Here is a 20066-nt window from a genome sequence, read left to right on the forward strand (position 1 = left end):
TTGTTGTAGGATGTATGGTCCCACATCTCATTATATGGGTCTGTTTAACTATTATGTACATAAATGTTGTCGACCTGCATGTTAATTTAAACTCTTGCCAGATTTCTATTTGCTCCTGGGTATTACAGTTGGGTAAGTTTAGGGTTGAGCTTTCATTAATAATGTAACTACATAAGAAATTATAAGCAGGTACTTCAAATGTAAGACTTAAGTACAATGTAACAACGTTGTAACAAAATTGTATTTATACAATAAGCAGCTTGTTTGAAACAGGTCCAAGGCAATTTTTATATAAGTACATAGTAAAGACATCAAATATAAAGAAGGTCTCTATATCCCAAATTTGACAGGAAAACCCATGTATCCTGTCAATGTTTTCATGTAAAACAATAACGTATAAACACAAAAATGACCAGATTTACCAGCTCCCACAATTGAGGAATATTCAAATGTACTTATGCTTGAAAAAAAATGTTTGGGCTAGCATTGGTGCTCGGATATTAAGCAATATCCCAATCTCCATCGGGTATATTGCTGAGATATTGCCAGACATATCACTATTTCTGAGATATTGCTTAAGCATTCATAATAATATTTTTCCAGCACAAAAGCTTCTGGGTATAGACGAGATCCCTCTATGCAGGGAAATTAATTTGAGTTGTGATAGATAAAATGACGACACCTGTGTTGATTTCCCTGTAAATGTAGTATTTCATTTTTATAAAATGTGTAAGTTAATAACCATTGCTCCCTCTCCCAAGTCAAGGTTTCGACTTCTACCAGAAAGGGACGGTCAAGATCTGGATGTCTTGTATTGCTGGGTTACAGTTGCTGGGTGATTTAAAGAGAAACTGAAAACCCTTGGCAGCAGCCAGACGGACTGAGAAGAAGAGGGGTACACCGATGGGAGACCTCATCCAATCCATGATCGAAGATTACTACGGTACGGATGGGACAGGTGTGAAAACGCTGTTTTTGTGTAATGTGTGTGTAATGTATTGCTGGGAGATGAACTGAGATATATTGAGAATTTAGATTGCATCTGAGATGAAAAGCTTGATATTTAATATCGATATCCAATATTTAAAAAGGTGTGCGAGTGAGAGAGAGAGAGAGAGAGATTTTCAACAGCAAATCAGACATGCTCAGCGATCCTCATCTGTCTCTATTTCCCTCACAAGCACAGATCGTTGATATCTATATCTCTACGAGTTCATTTAATAAAACCTGTCAGAATACTGAACATCCTTGCCAAAATCAAAAGAAAGAAATAAGACATTATATTTAGCTTAAGCTAACCTTAACCCTAGCCAAGAAAATATGATCATATAATAAATTGTACCATCCCTACACTGGTTTCCTGGTTAGCTTCTGTGTATTTAACCGGTTTTCCATCGCCTTACAATCCATCATGTTCTTTAAGGTCACAACACTCTCGGCTTCTGGTCATTCCTAGGATATTTAAATCCACTAAAGGAGGGAGAGCGTTTCCACATTTGGCTCTAAACTCTTAAATAGCCTTCCTGTTAATGTTTGGGGCTCAGACTCGCTCTCCCAGTCAATATTAAAGAGATCTAGATTAAATGAATTGTTCACCATTTACTTTCTGTTTCTTAAGATTACACCAGCTCCAGTTTTGGATCCAGTCTCTTACAGATAACCCAACACCTGTGAAGACATGATGTTGACCCCTGCCAGGACTTCAGATGACCCAACACCTGTGAAGACATGATGTTGACCCCTGCCAGGACTTCAGATGACCCAACACCTGTGAGGACATGATGTTGACCCCTGCCAGGACTTTAGATAACGAAAGCACCTGTGAGAATATGACCCTGACCCCTGCCGGGACTTCAGGTGACCCGACACCTGTGAAGACATGACGCTGACCCCTGCCAGGACTTTAGATGACCCAACACCTGTGAGGACATGACGCTGACCCCTGCCAGGACTTCAAATGACGATGAGGAAGGAGCTACGAGGAAGGGCTGGAAAGAGTTAATCACGAAGAAGGAGCAACCTCGGTAGCAGGAGGGATGTAAAGGTCTGTAAGCTGGGCTGAGTTGAGTGGGGGACGGAGGAGGGTGACTCTGGAACGCCAGAGTCACTGTCGAGCCCTCTTGGGGTGTCGTGGGCTAGTCGATGAAACACTGAGGATGGAAGGTGCCCACTTGAAGACCCTAGAGATGTCCCCTACTCGGCTCAATCCAGACGGTTGTCGTGTTGGTCCATTAGGGAGACCACACTGTAGTTGCAGCCGTCGCGTGTGCTGACGCGCCAAGTACACTGCAGCCGTTAACGCCGGACAGAAGGGGAGTCACACCACCATATGGAAAGAAGCGTAAATGGATGGAGAACCATAGGTTACTGTAAAACTATGTCTTAGTTTGTGCTTATCTTGGCGAAAGCCGAGTATAAATCAGCATGAAGTTTTAACATCAACTCTCATGTAATGGAAACCTGTAGCAGTCACAATGTGGCCAAGAAACTTCAGAGAGGTACAGTATGGAAGAAATGTGTTTCCTTCATATTAACAGTTGGGTTAGCCTCTTTCAGGTTATCTAAAACAGCCTGTATGAAGTGCTGTTTCATTTATGGAGAGTAGATCATTATATCGTCCATATAAACGAAACAATTCTATCCCTGCAGATCTCCCAGGACTCTCTCCATCAACCGCTGAAATGTCACTGGTGCATGAGGCCAAAAGCCATGACCTTGAAATGAAATAGCCCCTGACTGCATGTGAAGGCAGCTTTATCTTGACTGTCGAACCTCCCAATATCCACTGTTGAGGTCCAAGGTGGAAAAAAACGACTCGAGCACTCAAGAATTTCTTGAATGGTAGGAAGCGGATAGGCATCTGATTGGGAGACTGAATTTACCTGTCGGTAATCCACACAGAAACGGGATCCACTAGTTTTCTTGGGAATCAATACAACGGGAGAAAACCATGTTAAAGAGGAAGAGGACATCAGCAGCTAACATCTAATCGATGAGCTGTATGATAACCTTCTGTTTTGTAGGAGAAACACGATTAGATTTTTGTTTCATAGAAACATATTGGGTAACAAACTCGATATGTCAAAACACTTGTTTTACCCAAAACATAGAATAGAATAGGTCTAGAATAGGTCAATGTCAAAGGTAGAATGAAATTTAAAGTGCTCTCCAGTCACTGCATCATTCATTGTGTCTATAAAAATAGCATGCAAAACCAGCATACATAAACATACACAGTCATACACAGTATGACCACACAGTCATTGCACAAAAACAGTTTGAACATACATCCACAGACATGGATACTTTCCTGAAGGCAACAGTTCAAACAGGGAGTGACCGGGATGGTGGCTGTTCTTTGTGATGTTCTGGGCATTTTTTGAGGCCAGGGGAACTGTGTAGTTCTTCCAGTGTGGGGAGAGGGCAGCCGACGATCTTCTGGGTGGTGCTGATGACCCTCTGGAGCACTTTCTTCTGAGCCGCCGTGCAGCTAGTGTCCCATACCTACATGCAGTATGTTAGTATGCTCTCAATGGAGTCACGGTAAAAGGACACCATTCGTCTTTGTGTGATGTTATTCCTCCAGAGTATTCTCAGAAAGTTCAGTCTCCTCTGGGCCTTTTTCAGCAGCTCTGATGTGTTCATGCTCCAGGATAGGCTCTCCTTAATGTGGACTCCCTGTCTCTGTGCAGACATCAGAGTTCTGTTCGAGTTGGGTTAGAAAACGTTCCTTTCCTCTTTCATCTAGGCAGGTGTTTTGGCATGCCACACGAAGATGGTTTGGTTATTCCTTTGTTGTACAAGGTGGAAGAGAAAATAACATTTATCAACAGGCTAAAAGCAGTAGACATTGTTCTGGATGTCCATTTGTAGCTCACTGAAGAAAATATAATCTAAACCCAACACAACAGGAAAGGCAAGCACCTGTGGAGCAAGGACAACCACAGGTAAGGTGACTGTTAATGTTTGCACTGCAAGTTGTACTTCACCCCATCCTAATGGTTGCTGAGCTCCTTCATCAGCCAGAGAAATGGGACCCTCAGTTCAGGGTCTGAGCTAATGAGTAACCCATGGTTAACCACAATTTTTCACTTAGCAGTGCATATAAAGATCCTGTGTCAACCAAAGCTTGGTCTTGCCAAGAGTCAATGCTTACAGGAACAATCAACTGCTGTGGCAGAGATGATGAGAAAGGATGAGTAGGTGAGTATACAGACTCCATTTGAGTGACAGCGATAACAGTAGATTACCATAGGTACCTTTAACAGGATTTGAACTTTCTGGCCTTTATATTTGCTGTTCTTAGCAGAACCACCCTGAGGACAAGTAGGAGCATGAAGCCCCTTACACCGCTAACACAAGGGGGTTTTAGAGGACTCCTGTGGTACTGCTGCCATTGTCTGGGTTATTCGACTGAACAGAATCAGGACTAGTTACTCTGAGTTTCCAAGTTTTTTCATTTGTTCATATTGTGGCTGGTTTTCCTTGTCCTTTTCCAGCTGTTGTCCAAGATGGACTAAACTGTCAACAGACGTAACCCCGTTATTTAGAAGTTGGCTTGCCATCTGAGGATTGATACTCGTCAAGATTAGCTTATTAACTTCATCCTCTTCAATTTGTGGCTTTCAGCATTTGCACAGACTTCGGTACATGTAAGCAAAATCTCACCTTCCTGCTGTACACGCGAACACTGTACTCCGCTACTCTGTTACTCTCTCCGCTAACTCATCCTCATAGTCTTCTGACACGAAAGCATCAAGAAACTACTTGTTTACTCAAGTAACCTCAGTTCTCTGAGTTAGGGAACAAAGTATTGCATAGCTATATGCAGGGGGAAAACTCCTTTTTGTCGATTTACTGAAACCTATATGTAAAACGCATTTGCAGCTGCACAGCTAGCCCATTGAGTTTATGGCTTGCTCATAGGCTTTGTTGCAGAAAAAGCACATCCAATGGCGCGGGCTCCTCTGAGGTGCGACCAATGAGACCACTCTACGTCATTCACATCAGAGCCCGTCAAGGAGCGTGGCCTCAGTCTATATTAGTCCCAGAATTCGGCATTATATCAGGTTTATAGGACTGAAGCGACAACTATCCAGTTAGTACAGTGCGGCTGGCTACGCAATACTTTGTTCCGTAACTCAGGGAACTGAGGTTACGTGAGTATGCAAGTCTTGATGCTTTCTTGTCAGAAGACTGAGGATAAAGTATTGTTTTAGATGTATTATTAAACCCAATAAACCCAGACACTGTCAGGCTTAATAAACTCGGTGTGCCCGCTACTCCGCATGGGATTACTGCGCATGCGCCCGTGGCAGCAATGGCTGAAACGCCGTGTGCCAACCCATGCATGGCAGTCAGGCAGCCAGAGTACCATGGTGAATCATAGTTGTTTAAGGACAGACAAATGAATGTACAAGGAAGAAGGGATTGAGTTCCTGTCACAAACACAGATAAGGAACAGAAAATCCAGTTGCAGTAGTTTTAATGAAGGGCGGTCCATCTCGTAGTCATCCAGGCAAGGTTCAAAGTCATCATATTTGTTATCAAGCCAAATACAAATAAACAAACAAAACAAGAAACCGGCAATGAACACAGAACTCCAAAGTGTGGTGACATAAAACAACGACTCCGTACACATACTAAAGGGGGTCGCACACCGGACGAGAAGCCCAGCGCCACGTCTTTAAAATTCGAACACATTATTCTCTATGAGTGTACACACACCGGCGGCGCCGTTCGGCGTCTGTCCGCGGCGCCCAGCGACGGCTCAGCACTGTGTTCAAAATCCTGCTGCGCCACAGAGCGCCATTTACATAGTTTTATATAAAATTTAAATTATTTTTGTCTCAAATCGTTGCTGATGGATCCTGACTTCGCCCTATGCTGCAATATACATGTAGTTTTGCATTCATTTACAGAAATCAGCTGCTTGAATGACAATTGCTGATGTTATTAGATTTTTCAGGTGAGATTCTCAATTCATTCAGTTAACGGATGCTCTGAGGTAAAGTTTTCAGACTGCAGACTCAGCAACGATTGTATTTAACTGTACAGTACAATAATAACATAGAACAGACATTATCTTCATTTCATGTCATTAAACATTACAATATTGCTGGCCATACACTGATGAGAAAGTGCGCGTCCGGTGTGCGATACCTGGAGTTGTGTGGCGCTGCGCTTCTTGTCCGGTGTGCGACCCCCTTAACACAGACAGGGATTATATACACATATCTAACAAGACTAACAAAGAACAGCTGGGAACAATGATTACGGGGAACAGCTGAGTGCAATGAACCGATGAGTGACAGTGACAGACAGAATGCTGGGAAATGAAGTCAAATGTGAAGGACACCGTGAGAACCTGTAGGACCTCTAGTGATAAACAAGGGAAACACAACCAGACACTGTGACAGTTCTGATCCTGATCCGAGGCCATTACATCAATAAGATCCTCTTTAAAGGCCTTGGTTGGGATTTGGCTTTGATCTCCCTCCATTTCATGGCAAGATTTGTTTGGAGATGCAGCCATTTTGTTTTTAAAATTGGTTGTTGTGTTTTAGTTGTTTTAAATGATGTGGTTTTGTTTGAGGGTATTTTCCTCCTCACAAGTTTTAATATTTGTGTCCCATATGGGTTGCCACTTTAATGTAACGTTTTCCCATAATCTTAGTTTGTTTTTGTTTTGTTTTTTTTATGCTGGAGTACCAGACAGGATTATCTGTTATTACTTTAAGTTTGAGCTCATTGTTTAAAGTCCCTGTGAAATCAAAATTGAACCTATTTACTTTGTTAGCGCATATTACTAGTCTTGTGGTGAACAATTAATCCGTGCAAGTAAAAATATATTAAAAAAATGTTTTACCTTGGTAATCTTTAATCAAAATCTGAAAAGTTACTTCCGGTCTGGAACGGTTTCTTTTTCTGATGACGTAGGTTTCACAGTTTGGGTGGGGAAACGCTTAACCACTCCCCTCAAACCGTTAGTTTGCTATGAGCGAGAGATGGAGAGGAGGAGCGCTAGAGTAAAACCCTGCCCTCTGTTCAATATTCCGTTTCACTTGGAAATACGTCACAGCACTGGAGAAAAATCGTTTGCAACTTCCGGTTCACGGGGACTTTAAGTCTCAAGTAAAGAAAACGTACAAAGATCTTCTGTAGTCCAATCAGTCCAAACAACAATCAGTGATATAATCAAAAAAATAAAAAATAAAAATAAGCAGCAGAAAAAATAGTTCCAATAGTCAAAGTAGGAGAAGAGAAAAAAATAAATAAACCCCCTTCTCAAAAACAGTCAACAATCCAGTCAAACAGTCATCCACAGATAGATTGTACTCTGGTTTTTAATAGTCATACCGGTACGTTTTCCGGGATTAGGCATTGGCATATACAATGCTGGAGGCTTCCACTCCGTAAATCCAGTTCAGGTTTTGGAACTCCACGCTGGTATTACAGGTTTCCCTGCAGCGTCAAGCATACTTTCCGTTGTGTAATCCAGAACGTGTGATCGCAGAAGAACGCCGGCGATAAGGACTCTTGCCGCGGATAAAACAATAAATGGCCGCGGGAGTCTTCTAGAGGAGCTCCGCGAGGGACATCTTACCGTGAGTAACACACGCCATCCAGATAAAGGTAACTGGGGCTGGACTAAAGACATCGCCATCCTGATTCGGGCAATATATTACGATGACTGTAGATCCATAGAATATTGACATATTTTTTTTACATTTGTGTATAATGATCACATATTTATTTCACAGATGAGTTACGCCTGATAAATGCAGGAAAGCTAAACAATTCATTGCAATTTATGTATTTATTTCATAATGACATCATCACAAAGTGAAGATGTTTTTAATGAAATCCGAGAGATTTCTGTCCCTCCACTGAAAGCCTTTCCACTCAAAACCAGCGAGTTTCATTCAACACTTTTGAGCTTCTGTTTGTGTACGCAGATTATATGTGAATGAATGTCATTTTTGGGTGAACTCTCCCTTAAAATTGAGTTGCAAATGTCATTAAGTGTGTGTTACCTGTTCAGGTTTGAGGCCAGGTGGAACCCAGGCGTACTCCTCCAGCGCACAGCCGGAGTCGTCATCAGACGTCGAGTTCCTCTGGAAGTCAAACATGATTTTAGAGACTGTCCTCTCCATATCCAGAGCCATTTCACTACTTCATTCCATCAAACACTGCAGAGAGACACAGACAGACAGGAATGAGAAATGTAGATCTAAGTGTGACACACACACTAACCCGACCCATCACACAAAACTTGAATGACAGGTATTACCGTCTTTGTGGGGACATTTGGTGTTTTATTAAAGCAGATTACCAAATGCTCAATCAATATGAGGACACTGGCAGAGTGCTGAAATAAATGGAATTCATTGAAATGGACTGCAACACATTTACTGATACTGAGGAATGCATAATCAAACATAGTTTAAACACTGCATTTAGACAGGAAAATTATAATGTACATTTCACTAACCACAAATATTATGGAAAATGTAACATGACAATCCATCAGACTATATTAGGTATATTCAATAAATAACATTCTTAAGTCCTAGATCAAATAGAAGGGGCTATTCTAAGGAAACAACTGCATATTTTCATATTCGACATCATGTGACGATATTTTAATTAATTTCCAGTTCCACATGATACCAATATTTTTGTGCAATGTATAAGACAAAGCCACGTGAATTCGTCAAATGTCTTCAAAAACATTGTGTGCCTGTTTGATGAACGGCGCTGAGATAGTAAAAAAATAAATGAATTCTGATGCCATTATCAACATAACATCTCAGCCACGCATGATCGATCCAAATCACCTCACCTCAGCACAGAGAGTGTTATGATCATCGTCTTTTTTCATTTTTTTCATCGTCTGGTTTGTGAACCTCTACACCTGACAGTTTTCTTTCACGTCATAAATTATGCAATCTTATACCACACAAGACGTCAATGTGACATCACAAACTTGCGCACCACATGAACATTAATTTGGTCTTCAGAATTAGCAGGAAAAACAAGGATAGACAGAAAGAACATGAATACAACAAGCAAAGAAAGGAAAACCACACGGCTATGATGGTTTCCAGAAGCATCAGATCATGAAAACAGCGATTCGCCAATCATACAGTAGAGACGGCGCTGCAAAGATCGCTACAACACTCTCCCGTTTAAAGGCATACAGACCTGCATCTCCACATCAGCACCCGAGGGAAGCGGAGAAAGAGAAGCGCATGCAGTGCTAAAGCAAAGCAAGCAAAATAAATGCTTTTCTCTTTTATGTGTCATGCCTCATCCTTCGCTCTCGCTCTGCCTGTGGATGTGACTGTTTCTGTGTGGGTGTGTGTGAGAAAGAAAGAAAGGAAGAAAGAAAAAGGGAGGGAGGGAGAGAAAGAGAGACTTTCTTATTTGTGTAAAGGCAACATGAGAGCAAGCTCTCCACTAAAGGACTGATGTTGACCTTCACATCTCTAGACTCTTTATCACAATACTGCTTATTTCACACGATTATTGACCAATCCGGAAATCAAGGCCCAAACCCATGACGTACGTATGAAGATGGTGGCACACAGGGCGAGTTACACGCTTTAGGTAGGACAGGCTGAACAACGACCAGAATTGCCATTTTCTGAGCATTAGACAATGTCAAAAACATAATGTAGGAATATGTCATTTCCATCTTGAGCTGAAACCGTACAGGACTACACAACCGCATCGCTCTTGTGTCTGTGTAGGTTAAAGTCTGGCCAAAGTAGCTTACTCACAATTACTACATGAAACAAATAATCCCTTTCCTGTTTATCTCAATCCGTCCTGACCCGAATAAGAAATGTTATATAGGCTTTCAGTGACGATGATGAAGATGAGAAAATAATCCAAACCCACACACTTGTCGTCAGTCAGTGTCGCGAGTGGGCTCCGGGTAATACAGCTGTAATTACTGCCGCTGCGCTTGAGTCGATAATTAAGCCTCGGTGATGGCTTCACGTCACTGTGTATTAATGACAAAACCATACGCACTGCACTGGCCTTACTTTACATGTCTGTGATGGGTCCTTTTCCACAGTTCATATTTAGCAGCATGTCTCCATTTGATTTAGGCCAGATGTGACCGGAAATGATGAGCTAATCTGAGGAATATGCGGCTTTCAGTTGTAAAGAGAAATCACTAAAAGCATAAAACTGCACAAGAATGAAAATGGCAAACAACAAGCAGGTCAGAACTTACAATAGAAAACACACTCATTTCCAGTTTCTGTATCCCCTCTAGGTGTAAGATTTCCATAATAATCAACAATAAAATAGATGAAAGACGCCCACAGACGTTGAAGGAGGAGCTTACACCATATCTAAAGAGCAAAAACAAAGATTCTTTACAGCAAAATGCATCTTTTTGGATATGTTTCTGGATTCTAGAGCACATCTTTACAGTCTCGGGAACACATAAAGATGTGCTCTCTCAGTGACCGTGAACACATTAATCATTCAAACTAACAGCAGGATTCTGGCTTTGTCTGTTTCCAGTGAACAGCGCTCGTGCTCTGGTCGCCATGGAGCTCTCGCAGTGACACGTCTCCGTGGAAACCTTGTGCTGATCCGAGAGCAAGAATGTGTAAACCATTCCCCTGTAAACATCACTCGCGGTCTCGCTGTTCATTTCAGTCAATCATTTCTTTGCATCAAAATGTCTTTTGTTTGTAGCAACTCAATTTGAGTTAGCAGAGTAATTCTCACAAAAAAAAATTTCATCCCAAAATTAAAAGAACAAAAAATGAACAACTTCTATATAAGGAATCCTAAACAAATCCTACTGTAAAACCGCTAAAAAAAATTTTGCATTGTGACATTATGCAATATCTATGACATCATCGTTATTTTCATGCTGGTTAACTAAAAGTGTCATTACTATAATCTATTCAGACTTTTGTCGTATTTTCTCGGCATAGATTCAAGCGACACGTTGTAGAGCTTCATGTCTCCAGCCATGGCTCCTCCTACATCCTGTTAGGCCTTTCACAACAGCACAGAACTGCAGGCTCTGAACAGCCTGGTGTGAGTCTGGCGCCCCCTGTAGGTCTGACGGGTGTGCCTGGAATTTGCACCTTTGGAGTGATTTCAGGCAATGGCAATAGATGATGCCTATTCCCCCTGATGACTCCTGAAGGACTCTCCATGACATATGAGTCCCATTACTCTTGGTGTCTGTGATCCACACCGATTGTCCTGGTGATAATTGGGGAAGATCTCTCACCCGATGTCTTTTGTTATGCACAATACTGTCCTTGAGTCTCCTCTCTCTCCCTTTTTCCACCGTAGCCTCGTTCGGCAGGCTGGGAATGAGCAAAGAAGCAAGCTGGGGTTCTGGTGTGCCGCACTGGGCTGTATCCATTAGCCAATGGGGTTGCTCTGTAAGCTAAAAGAGCAATATATGGGTCTTTTGCTTTCTTTAGAAGTCTTTTCACAGTTTGGACATGACGCTCAGCCTCACCATTGCTTTGTGCAAATCTTGGGCTGCTGGTTACATGTCTGAAACCATACGCTGCTGCAAAGTCTTTGAACAGCTGGCTTGAGCACTGAGGTCAGCTGTCGCTGTAGAAAAGCTCTGGAATGCCATGTCTGGAAAAGATGGACTTTAGGTGTACTATAACGTCAGTTTAGCTATCTCCACAAATCTGGAGTAATAGTCCTCCACAAGTACATAGTTACTGTTATTGAGAGTAAAAAGATCAGCTCCAACTTTTTGCCATGGTCTTTCAGGGAACTCACTGGGCATTGAAGGCTCCGCTGAGTTGGCACGTTCTTTAATGCATATGGTGCAGTTACGGTCCACTCAGACCAGGCCACCACACCGTCTCTCTTGCTCTCTCTCTGCATCTAGACATTCCCTGATGTCCCTCGATCATGTAGGGCTACGAGGACAGAGTTGCACATAGTGGCAGGAATCACAAGTCTGGTGCCTTTCAGTAACAGTTCATAAAGTGTGTGGCCAATCTGTGCTTTGATCGGACCTGTAATCTGGCCAGCCTCTCTGACACAATGACATGACTTCAGATGTCTGTTTTTAGTTGTTCTTTCAGTTGTGTGATTTATGTCAAGCTAGCAGGTAGGCTTCTGATTATTTCATAGACGTAGATGTTTGTGTCAGCCAGTAGTTCTGCTGTAGCGTTGGGACAGGAGCACGTGACGGTGTGTCCGCTGTGAAGAGTGCTTTGCCTGAAATGTGTGAGATGGAGGAACTGTACCTCATGAACCTGAGTCGGGACCTCTGGATCCTGGGCGGAAGCTCGGTTGGGGCTTGTTGTCCCAGCAGTCTGACAAGTGGCTTACGGTCAGTTTCTGAGGAGGAATGTCTCCCGATGAGAGAGTCTTTAAATCTTTCGCATCCCCACATTAGTCTGAGCGCCTCCTTCTCCACCTATGCATATCTCTGCTCTGTCTCAGTTAAGGAGCGTGATGCATATGCGACAGGTCTCCACTGCACCCCTTCTTTTTAAAACCGAGCTGCTCCAAGTCCGTAGGAAAAGGCATCTGCAGACAGCTTAAGTTCTCCGTTTGGATCGTAGAGTGTGAGAACAGGTGTTGATGTCAGTTCACTTTTCTCAAATGCATTTTGTTGTGCAGAGCTCCAAACCCACTGGTTCTTCTTTGAAAGCAGATCTCTTAGGGACTTATCTTTTCCAGCCAGTCCTGGAATAAATTTGCCCCACTGGTTGACCACTTCGCACTTCGCTGATGTTTGATGGCTCTTTCATCGCTTTGACCGCTCTGATTCTGTCAGCATCAGGTTGAACTCCCTTTGCAGATAAAACGTGTCCAAGGAACTTTACCTCTTGTTTGCTTAGGTCACAGCTACTTTAAGATAACATGGGCTAGATAAATCATTTCCCGAAGTCAAGTCAAGTCATCTTCATATAAATAGTGCTTTTAACAATATGGACTGTTTCAAATCAGTTTCAAATCATACAGTGAAGAGATTACAGTAACAGAATGTTTTGGCTTCACAGCAGCTCTAGAATAGAGATATTGTCCAGCTGAAGTTAGTTTTGATTGATTCACTTCTGTTGTAAAGATCATTAGTGATTAGCTTAGGAGCCGCTGACACGACACCGCTGTACTGAAGACAGATTGGAGGATGGAGGTCTTCTGGCATTAAAAACACATTGTGGAGTGTCCCCATGGACTAGTCAGGAGACAGAGGCTGATTCCCCTTTCCAACAGAGGGTGTTGTCCCGCTCGTCTTCCATTCATGTGCGGGACAAGGTGAGCGAAACCTTCAGGTCCGGCTCGTGCTGCTTCATGGGACTCTTCTGTAGTCTTAGAAGGTAGTTTAGTTGATGGCTCCAACATCCTCTGAGCAGATTTGTTGTTTTGTAGGCTTCATTGGTGATGAGATGTTGGGTGGGTTTTGCTCTCGGTTTGGTTCCGGCTGGAGTGTGTTTCTCCTGCGTGACGCCATGACTCTGAGAGCTCGCTCCGCTCCGGCGCACATGCGTCTATAACTATACTGAGGACAAGAGGAGATTCGGTCAAGCAAATTACCACAGCGACATGCTTCACAGACCAACGCAATCCCGACTGCTTTTCACACAGATCTGGGTTAGGGTCAGGGTTAGGACCAGGAGTCATGACTGAACCGGATAAAGCCTGGATCGTCCTGTGACTGAGCAGCGAAGGGGAAATCCACTGCAGTAACACAGAAGGAGACGTGACCTGAGAACATACCCTAACTAGGGAGCGAGATGCTGCCTAACTCCTTGGGTCCGGCTAGCTTCCTTCATCTGAGGATTGACGGACGAGTCAAAGCGTGGCGTTCGTCATCAGCCAATGGACTGCTCTGCTTCGCTAAGGCTTCAGACTGGAGTGTGTTGTCCTGCTGTGATGCATTACACACATTTCCATCATGCATAAAAAAAAGTAATATGTAGCCTGTGAAAGCTTCCAAGGAAAGGAATGCGTTTATTAGAGATGTTTGCAAAATCTGCAGGGTCTAGCAAAGCCAACAAAGCTAAGAAACAATTCAATTAAAATCAATAAATGAGACATTTCAACATAAGAACAACTAACAGGGTGATGGAGACGGTGCAGTGTTGTCATGGTAACATGCAGATAAAGAGGAAATGACATCGCCTCTCCCACTTCAAGGCTCTGTCCTTTAGGATGAGTAGGGCTCAAGGATTCTTACTTTTTAAGTTATTCATATTCATTTATCTTGGTATAAACTTCCTGATGTGATCACATCCATTTTGGAATCCGCGTTTGTCCACAGTTTATCCATAGCATGTACATTACAATATTTACAGGTCTGAAAAGAGAAACAAAATACTGCATGTATCCTCGATGGTCAGCTTGGGTCACTACTACTATATGCGTGCCATTATTTACCTATATACAGTATACGTATATATTTGAAAAATGTAATAATGAGTGAATATAGAGTCCTTTTTATTAGAAATGAGATTATACAATTTACACTTGACGTTACATGAAAGGCACCAATCCGAATAGTTACATAACCGCCAAACGTCTGGCCCCTAAACCAATCACGGGTGCATATGTCTGCGGTAATCCATGAAATATGTAAAGCAGATCGAAGTAATGACAACAGCAGACACACAGATCTTTCCCTCGAGATAAACGAAACACTGAGGATATGAGGAGGAGGAGGAGGAGAATGTGCTCATTTAACACTCATCTCTGTGGCGTTTTCACAGCATCTCTCCTCACACACACACGCACACACACACACACTCACACTCTGCTCTTGCACAAGCTGAACCATCTCTCACTTGCCACCCACTCGATTACAGAGCTGTGCAGGCATGAACACACACCACAACACACAATACACACATCTCACAGCTCAAAGAGGTGCGCACTACACACCACTGGCACAAACTGTGTAACATTACACACACATGTAGAAAATATGCACACTTGAAATGAATATATTTGTAGTTTAAGTTAAACAGACATACACATCATACACACACACTAAATCCAACTATATTTATTTCTATTTATTACTTTATATCAATATACGCATTAACAACATTTTGATCAATTTTATCGAACGCCCACTGCATTATCCACACCTCTAATCATAACATCACAAACTATTCATTTTATATGTAAACACACACAATCATGTCACATTATGTTACATTTCTACACATAACCGAAAATATACAGAGAAACTAATGCAATTGATGGCTCTCTCTCTCTCTCTCTCTCTCTCTCTCTCCCACTCACTCACACACACACGCACGCGCACACACACACGCACACAAACACACACACCATTTAAAGCTCATATAACTGCGCAATGTGCTCTGCTCACACCCCCGAGATAAACAAACCCTGCAGATTTCTGTGATTTCTCATTGTCACACTCATTTCAGCTCATGCGAATCTAATCATCATAAACATCAGATAACAAACATTCATAGGCTATATTAACTTAATCTATGTTATGCTCTATTCATTACAGTATATATATTTTCATCTTCTTTCATACACAGTATAACAGGGTTATAAGCATTACATTTGTTATCTCTGCTACTCAGTCATACAGGTTTTTTTTACTTACCTTGATTTCCTTCTCCCTTTTTCTGGCTGGATGGTGTTTTCCTGTCTTGTGTTGCAGGTTTTCTGGCTGGTAGCTGGATGTGATCGTCCGTTGTCTCCGACGGGGAATGAGCCTGGGGTTCTGTGGATGGTTCACCTTCTCTTTAGTTAGGATGGTGTGGGATTCAGTGTTTGCAGTGAAGAAGATGCTTTCATTTTCCTCTCTGAGTGTCAGTTCTGCCTTCCTCCCAACAGCCTGTAGGAGTGAGTCATCAGCCCTCGACCAATCACAGGCTGAGTATCTGAATCTCATCAGAATCACAAGAAAGCTAGTTGAGCGACAGAAGTGGGCAGAGCCGTCCATTAAAGCTTCAAAAGGAGACAAGATGCGCAGGTTTAAATGAGAGAATGAGAGAGAGAGAGAGAGATATTCACAGAAAACAAGGTAGGAAAAAGAGATTTTTTAATAGGTCCAAGCACCGATTGTGGTTTTGTGTTTGTACTGATTTCCTTATGATTTTTTTCTGCCCTAAAAGTTTATTTTATTTTTTGTATTTATACAGCACATCTCTACTGCCTCAAGTGCAGCCCAAAGTGCTGTACAAAGCCATCGATAAAACACAGAGAACACAAAACACAACATCATAAAATGAATATTTATTCTCTCCTGGGTCAGAGTCAAACGCCAAACTATAAAAGTGCTTCTTCCTGAGCGGACGGCGAGCGGCTAGTTGTTCCAAACCTGACACTTGAGTCGGGACCGTGGGAGCAATAATTTATCTGCCGATCTCAGATGCTTCACTGGCTGGTGCGGAATAATAAGATCCGACTGATAGGAGGGCGCGAGACCATTTCACATTTTAAAAATGATAATCAGGCCTTGAAGATGATCCGAAATCTGATAGGTAGCCATTGAAGGGATGTTCGAATCAGGGTGATTCTGTCCCTCTTTCTCACACCGGTCAATAGCCTAGCAGCGGCGTTATGAACTGCAATCAGCTACAATCGATTCACCAATGACTGAGAGAGTCCTAAATACACCTGAATGATATAAAAGCATGGATGATCGTCTCCAAATCTCTAAATGAGTATTTATGAATTTGGCAGACACTTTTATCCAAAGCAACTTACATTGCATCTTGCTTTCACAGTAATCGAACCCATTGGCATCGGCATTGCAAGTGCCAATGCTCTACTGTTTGAGCTACATTTAAGCTATTCATCTTAAGTAGTAGAAACTAGTTTTCAGCACAGCACTAACTTCGTCAGAAGCCCTGAACTCGACTGGATGGATCCACTCGTGTACCAACACTAGGAGGCATAATAAGGCAATCTGCATTTTGGAACATAACTTTGGAACCGTGAGAGCTAAAAACAAAGCTCTTTTTCCAGAATCCTTGAGTCAGGCACAACGGTAGAAGTGTAGACAAACTTACCGACACCTCGTGTGGAACTCAAGTCTGCTCTTCATGATTATTATTCACTTCTGTCTTATTTCCACGTTTCTGCTGTCATCTTACACGTCATCAACATAATCTACAACAAAATGTGTATCTCCAATTTAATATCTGTTTAATTTTTTCTGCCATTTTGTTCATAATCAATGTTCTTATTAACATACCTTTTCAAGTTCCTCTTAGGACTTTTGCCCAATCTTCACCAAAATAGGCATAGACATTTCCGGGTTTCTCAGAAGCGGACGTTGTCATAGTTGGCTAAACTTCTATAGCGGTGAATGAGAGACTAGATTAACCATTAGTTAGTTAATAGTTAAGCAGAGTCGACAGTGCAAAGTTTGTGAAGCAAATGTCTAAAACGTTTAGCTTGATAATTCATCAAGCTGTAATGGATCTCAGGAAACGGTTCAGCGCCTCAACAGAGAAAAATGTCAATGCTAGCTCTAGCACAGCTAATAGTTATGTCGCGATGCCCGTTACCTCTGGTGATGGCAGAGGAGCTACTTACGGTCAAAAATCCGTATGAAAGCAACGAGACATACCGTTTCTCAAGTGCGTGCTCATTAGCTCTAATGTGACCACACCCACGCGCACAAGCAATTCAAATACTACGAGTCCACAAGAAGGAACGCCAATCTGTAAACACCCTCATTACCTCAAAACAAAGAGTCACACTTCATCGGTCCTCTGCTTCATATCGAGTTTGGAAGAAAAGCTTCGAGTTTTCCTTGGATGTTTTGAGCTTGATAATATAAAACACAGCATGATATAAAAGTAGGTTAGTATGAGTGTTTATACCAATATTATAATGTTTAGACCCGTTTTTACTCTTAAATACGCTGGTTGCGGATATTCGTTCAAACGTAGATATTTATAATGCGGTAACAATAACGTAAAGCATTGTAAGTTATGTTCACTCGCACTGTGCATTTGAAAGCAAAACGCGCCAAACACTAGGCTACGTGCTTTTACTCCAATCTCATTTCATAACGTCATAACAAATGATAACTTTTAAAGTTACATACAATAATCCATATATTTTTTCTCTTGTGTAGTGTACTGAAGTGTTCGTTTTTATTGATTTATCGTTATAAGTCGCTTGCATTTCTGTAAAGCAAAAATTATTATTATTATATGCAGGCGATCTTCATGGGTACACTAGGTCCTCGTCAGCAACATCTGGAGGAGGAGGTACTTCATCCGTGGCAGGTGCTGTAGGGGAAGAGAACAGAGGTTCAGTGAAGGGTTTCAGAAGGGAGACATGAAATGAAGGTGACATACGGTAGTGAGGTGGAAGGTTGAGCCTGTTGAGCCTGAAGGGTGACTGCCTCTGCACAGTGCAGGGACATATGTAGCAGGGCTTACGGCAGGGCAGGGAAAGATGCCGCGAGTGGAGAGCCAAACCCTTTGTCCCAGTGGTGGATTGGCGCAGGGAATTCTGGGCATTCTCCACCCAGGGGAGGTAGCAGCTCCAGCTGTCTTGTTGCTGGTGGCAGTATGACCGCAGGTATCTCCCGATCTCCTGAATCTTGCACTGAAGAGTTTGAAGAAGGTCTTCCACACCTGGGAGATGAACTGGTGACCTCTATCCGATACTCTGTCTTCTGGTAGATAATGACGGAATACTTGTTGGAACAGAAGTTCTGCAGCTTCGGATGTGATGGGCAGAGGAAGAGGGTTGAGTTTACAGGCCTTGGAGAAGCGGTTAACTACGACAAATACACAGGTGTGATGGTTGGACGGAGGAAGGTCTGTCATAGTCAATGCCAAGGTGGGACTAGGGATGTCTGGGTATCTCCTACTTTTATATCATGCTGTGATTTATATTATCACGCTTAAAACATCCTCGTGTCGTACATGTATATTTATTTAGCATTGAAAGGTTGCCTCTCTATAGTCTCAACTTAACATGTTTCCGTCGATTTTATACATTTTAGTCTGGCACCAGTTCAACTAGAACAATGTGAGGTTTATGCAACAATAACACGTTAACTATTATAAGTCATAATTCATTTCTTACCATAAAGATCTTATCTTCAAATCGCATTATTCTTCTTCTGAGGTAAATCCAAGGTAAACTCGAAGCTTGTCTTCCAAACTCGATGGAAAGTAGAGGACCGACGAAGTTTGATTCTTTATTTTGAGGTAATGAGGGTGTTTACAGGTTCGTGTTCTATTAGTATTCAAATACTATTAGTATTTGAATTGCTTGTGCACGTGGGTCTGGTCACATTAGAGCTAACAGACAATATTTGTTTTTGAAACGATTTACATACAACCGTACCTCAGGACCTCCTGGCGGAGCAGGTTTGGTGCGAGTGGCTTGGAAGATCTGATCATCGAGGGACCATTGGATTGGGCTGACTACCATGGCTGGAGAGGGAACTGGTTTGGAGGACAGGTTTCAGGTTCAGGATTGTACAGACAGGATAAGGCATCCACCTTGTTATTCTTGGTACCGGGTCAGTAGGTCACAGTGAAATCGAACCATGTCAAGAATAGTGCCCAACGGGCTAGTCGCGGTTTGAGCCGCTTGGCCACTCGGAGATGTTCCAGGAGGGAGGTTCCAGTGATCTACTTCGAAGCAGTGATGAGCTCCCTACAGCCGTCTCTCCATTCCTCCAAGACAAGCTTGATGGCGAGCAGCTCACGATTTCCGATGTCATATTTCTACTCCACCGGGGACAGCTTCTTGGAATAGAATGCGCATGGATGGAGTCGAGGAGGCTCACCCTGCCGCTGGGATAGCACCGCTCAAACCCCTGTGATAGACCCATCGACTTCGACCATGAATGGGAGTTCTGGATTGGGGTGTACCAGGATTGGAGCGATTGTGCATCCTTCAGGTGTTGAAAGGCTTCGTGGCCAGGGGGTTCGAAGACAGATTTGGGCCGGTTCTTGAGGAGTGAGGTGAGTAATTCTGGATGAACGTGCAATAGAATTTGGCAAAGTCTAGGAAGCATTGGAGTTCCTTGAAGGTGACAGGTTGGGGCCAGTTGTGAATGGTGTCCACCTTCCTCTGGT

The 20066-nt window shown here is 42.6% G+C and overlaps 1 protein-coding gene across 6 annotated transcripts in view; it reads right to left on the reverse strand.

Annotated features, from left to right (window-relative positions):
* prickle2a (prickle homolog 2a) overlaps positions 1–17836 on the reverse strand; it is a 40000-nt gene extending 22164 nt beyond the window's left edge. For 2 of the 6 annotated variants that reach the window (XM_039675054.2, XM_039675052.2), the window contains exons 1-2: positions 15608–15743; positions 8037–8192 (exon numbers count right to left, since the gene is read on the reverse strand). In XM_039675054.2, coding sequence (XP_039530988.1) covers positions 8037–8168 — 132 coding nt within the window. In that variant the 5' untranslated portion in view covers positions 8169–8192; positions 15608–15743. Of the gene's footprint in view, positions 1–8036; positions 8193–9207; positions 9420–15607; positions 15955–17021; positions 17122–17206; positions 17309–17697 lie in introns of those variants that run through there. The other 4 variants (XM_089119208.1, XM_039675050.2, XM_039675051.2 and 1 more) reach the window with 4 other exon arrangements.
* Positions 17837–20066: the final 2230 nt, after the last annotated feature.

This window comes from Pimephales promelas, chromosome 14 (genome assembly GCF_988280905.1).
Source record: "Pimephales promelas chromosome 14, fPimPro1.hap1.1, whole genome shotgun sequence".
Taxonomy (NCBI): Eukaryota; Metazoa; Chordata; class Actinopteri; order Cypriniformes; family Leuciscidae; genus Pimephales; species Pimephales promelas.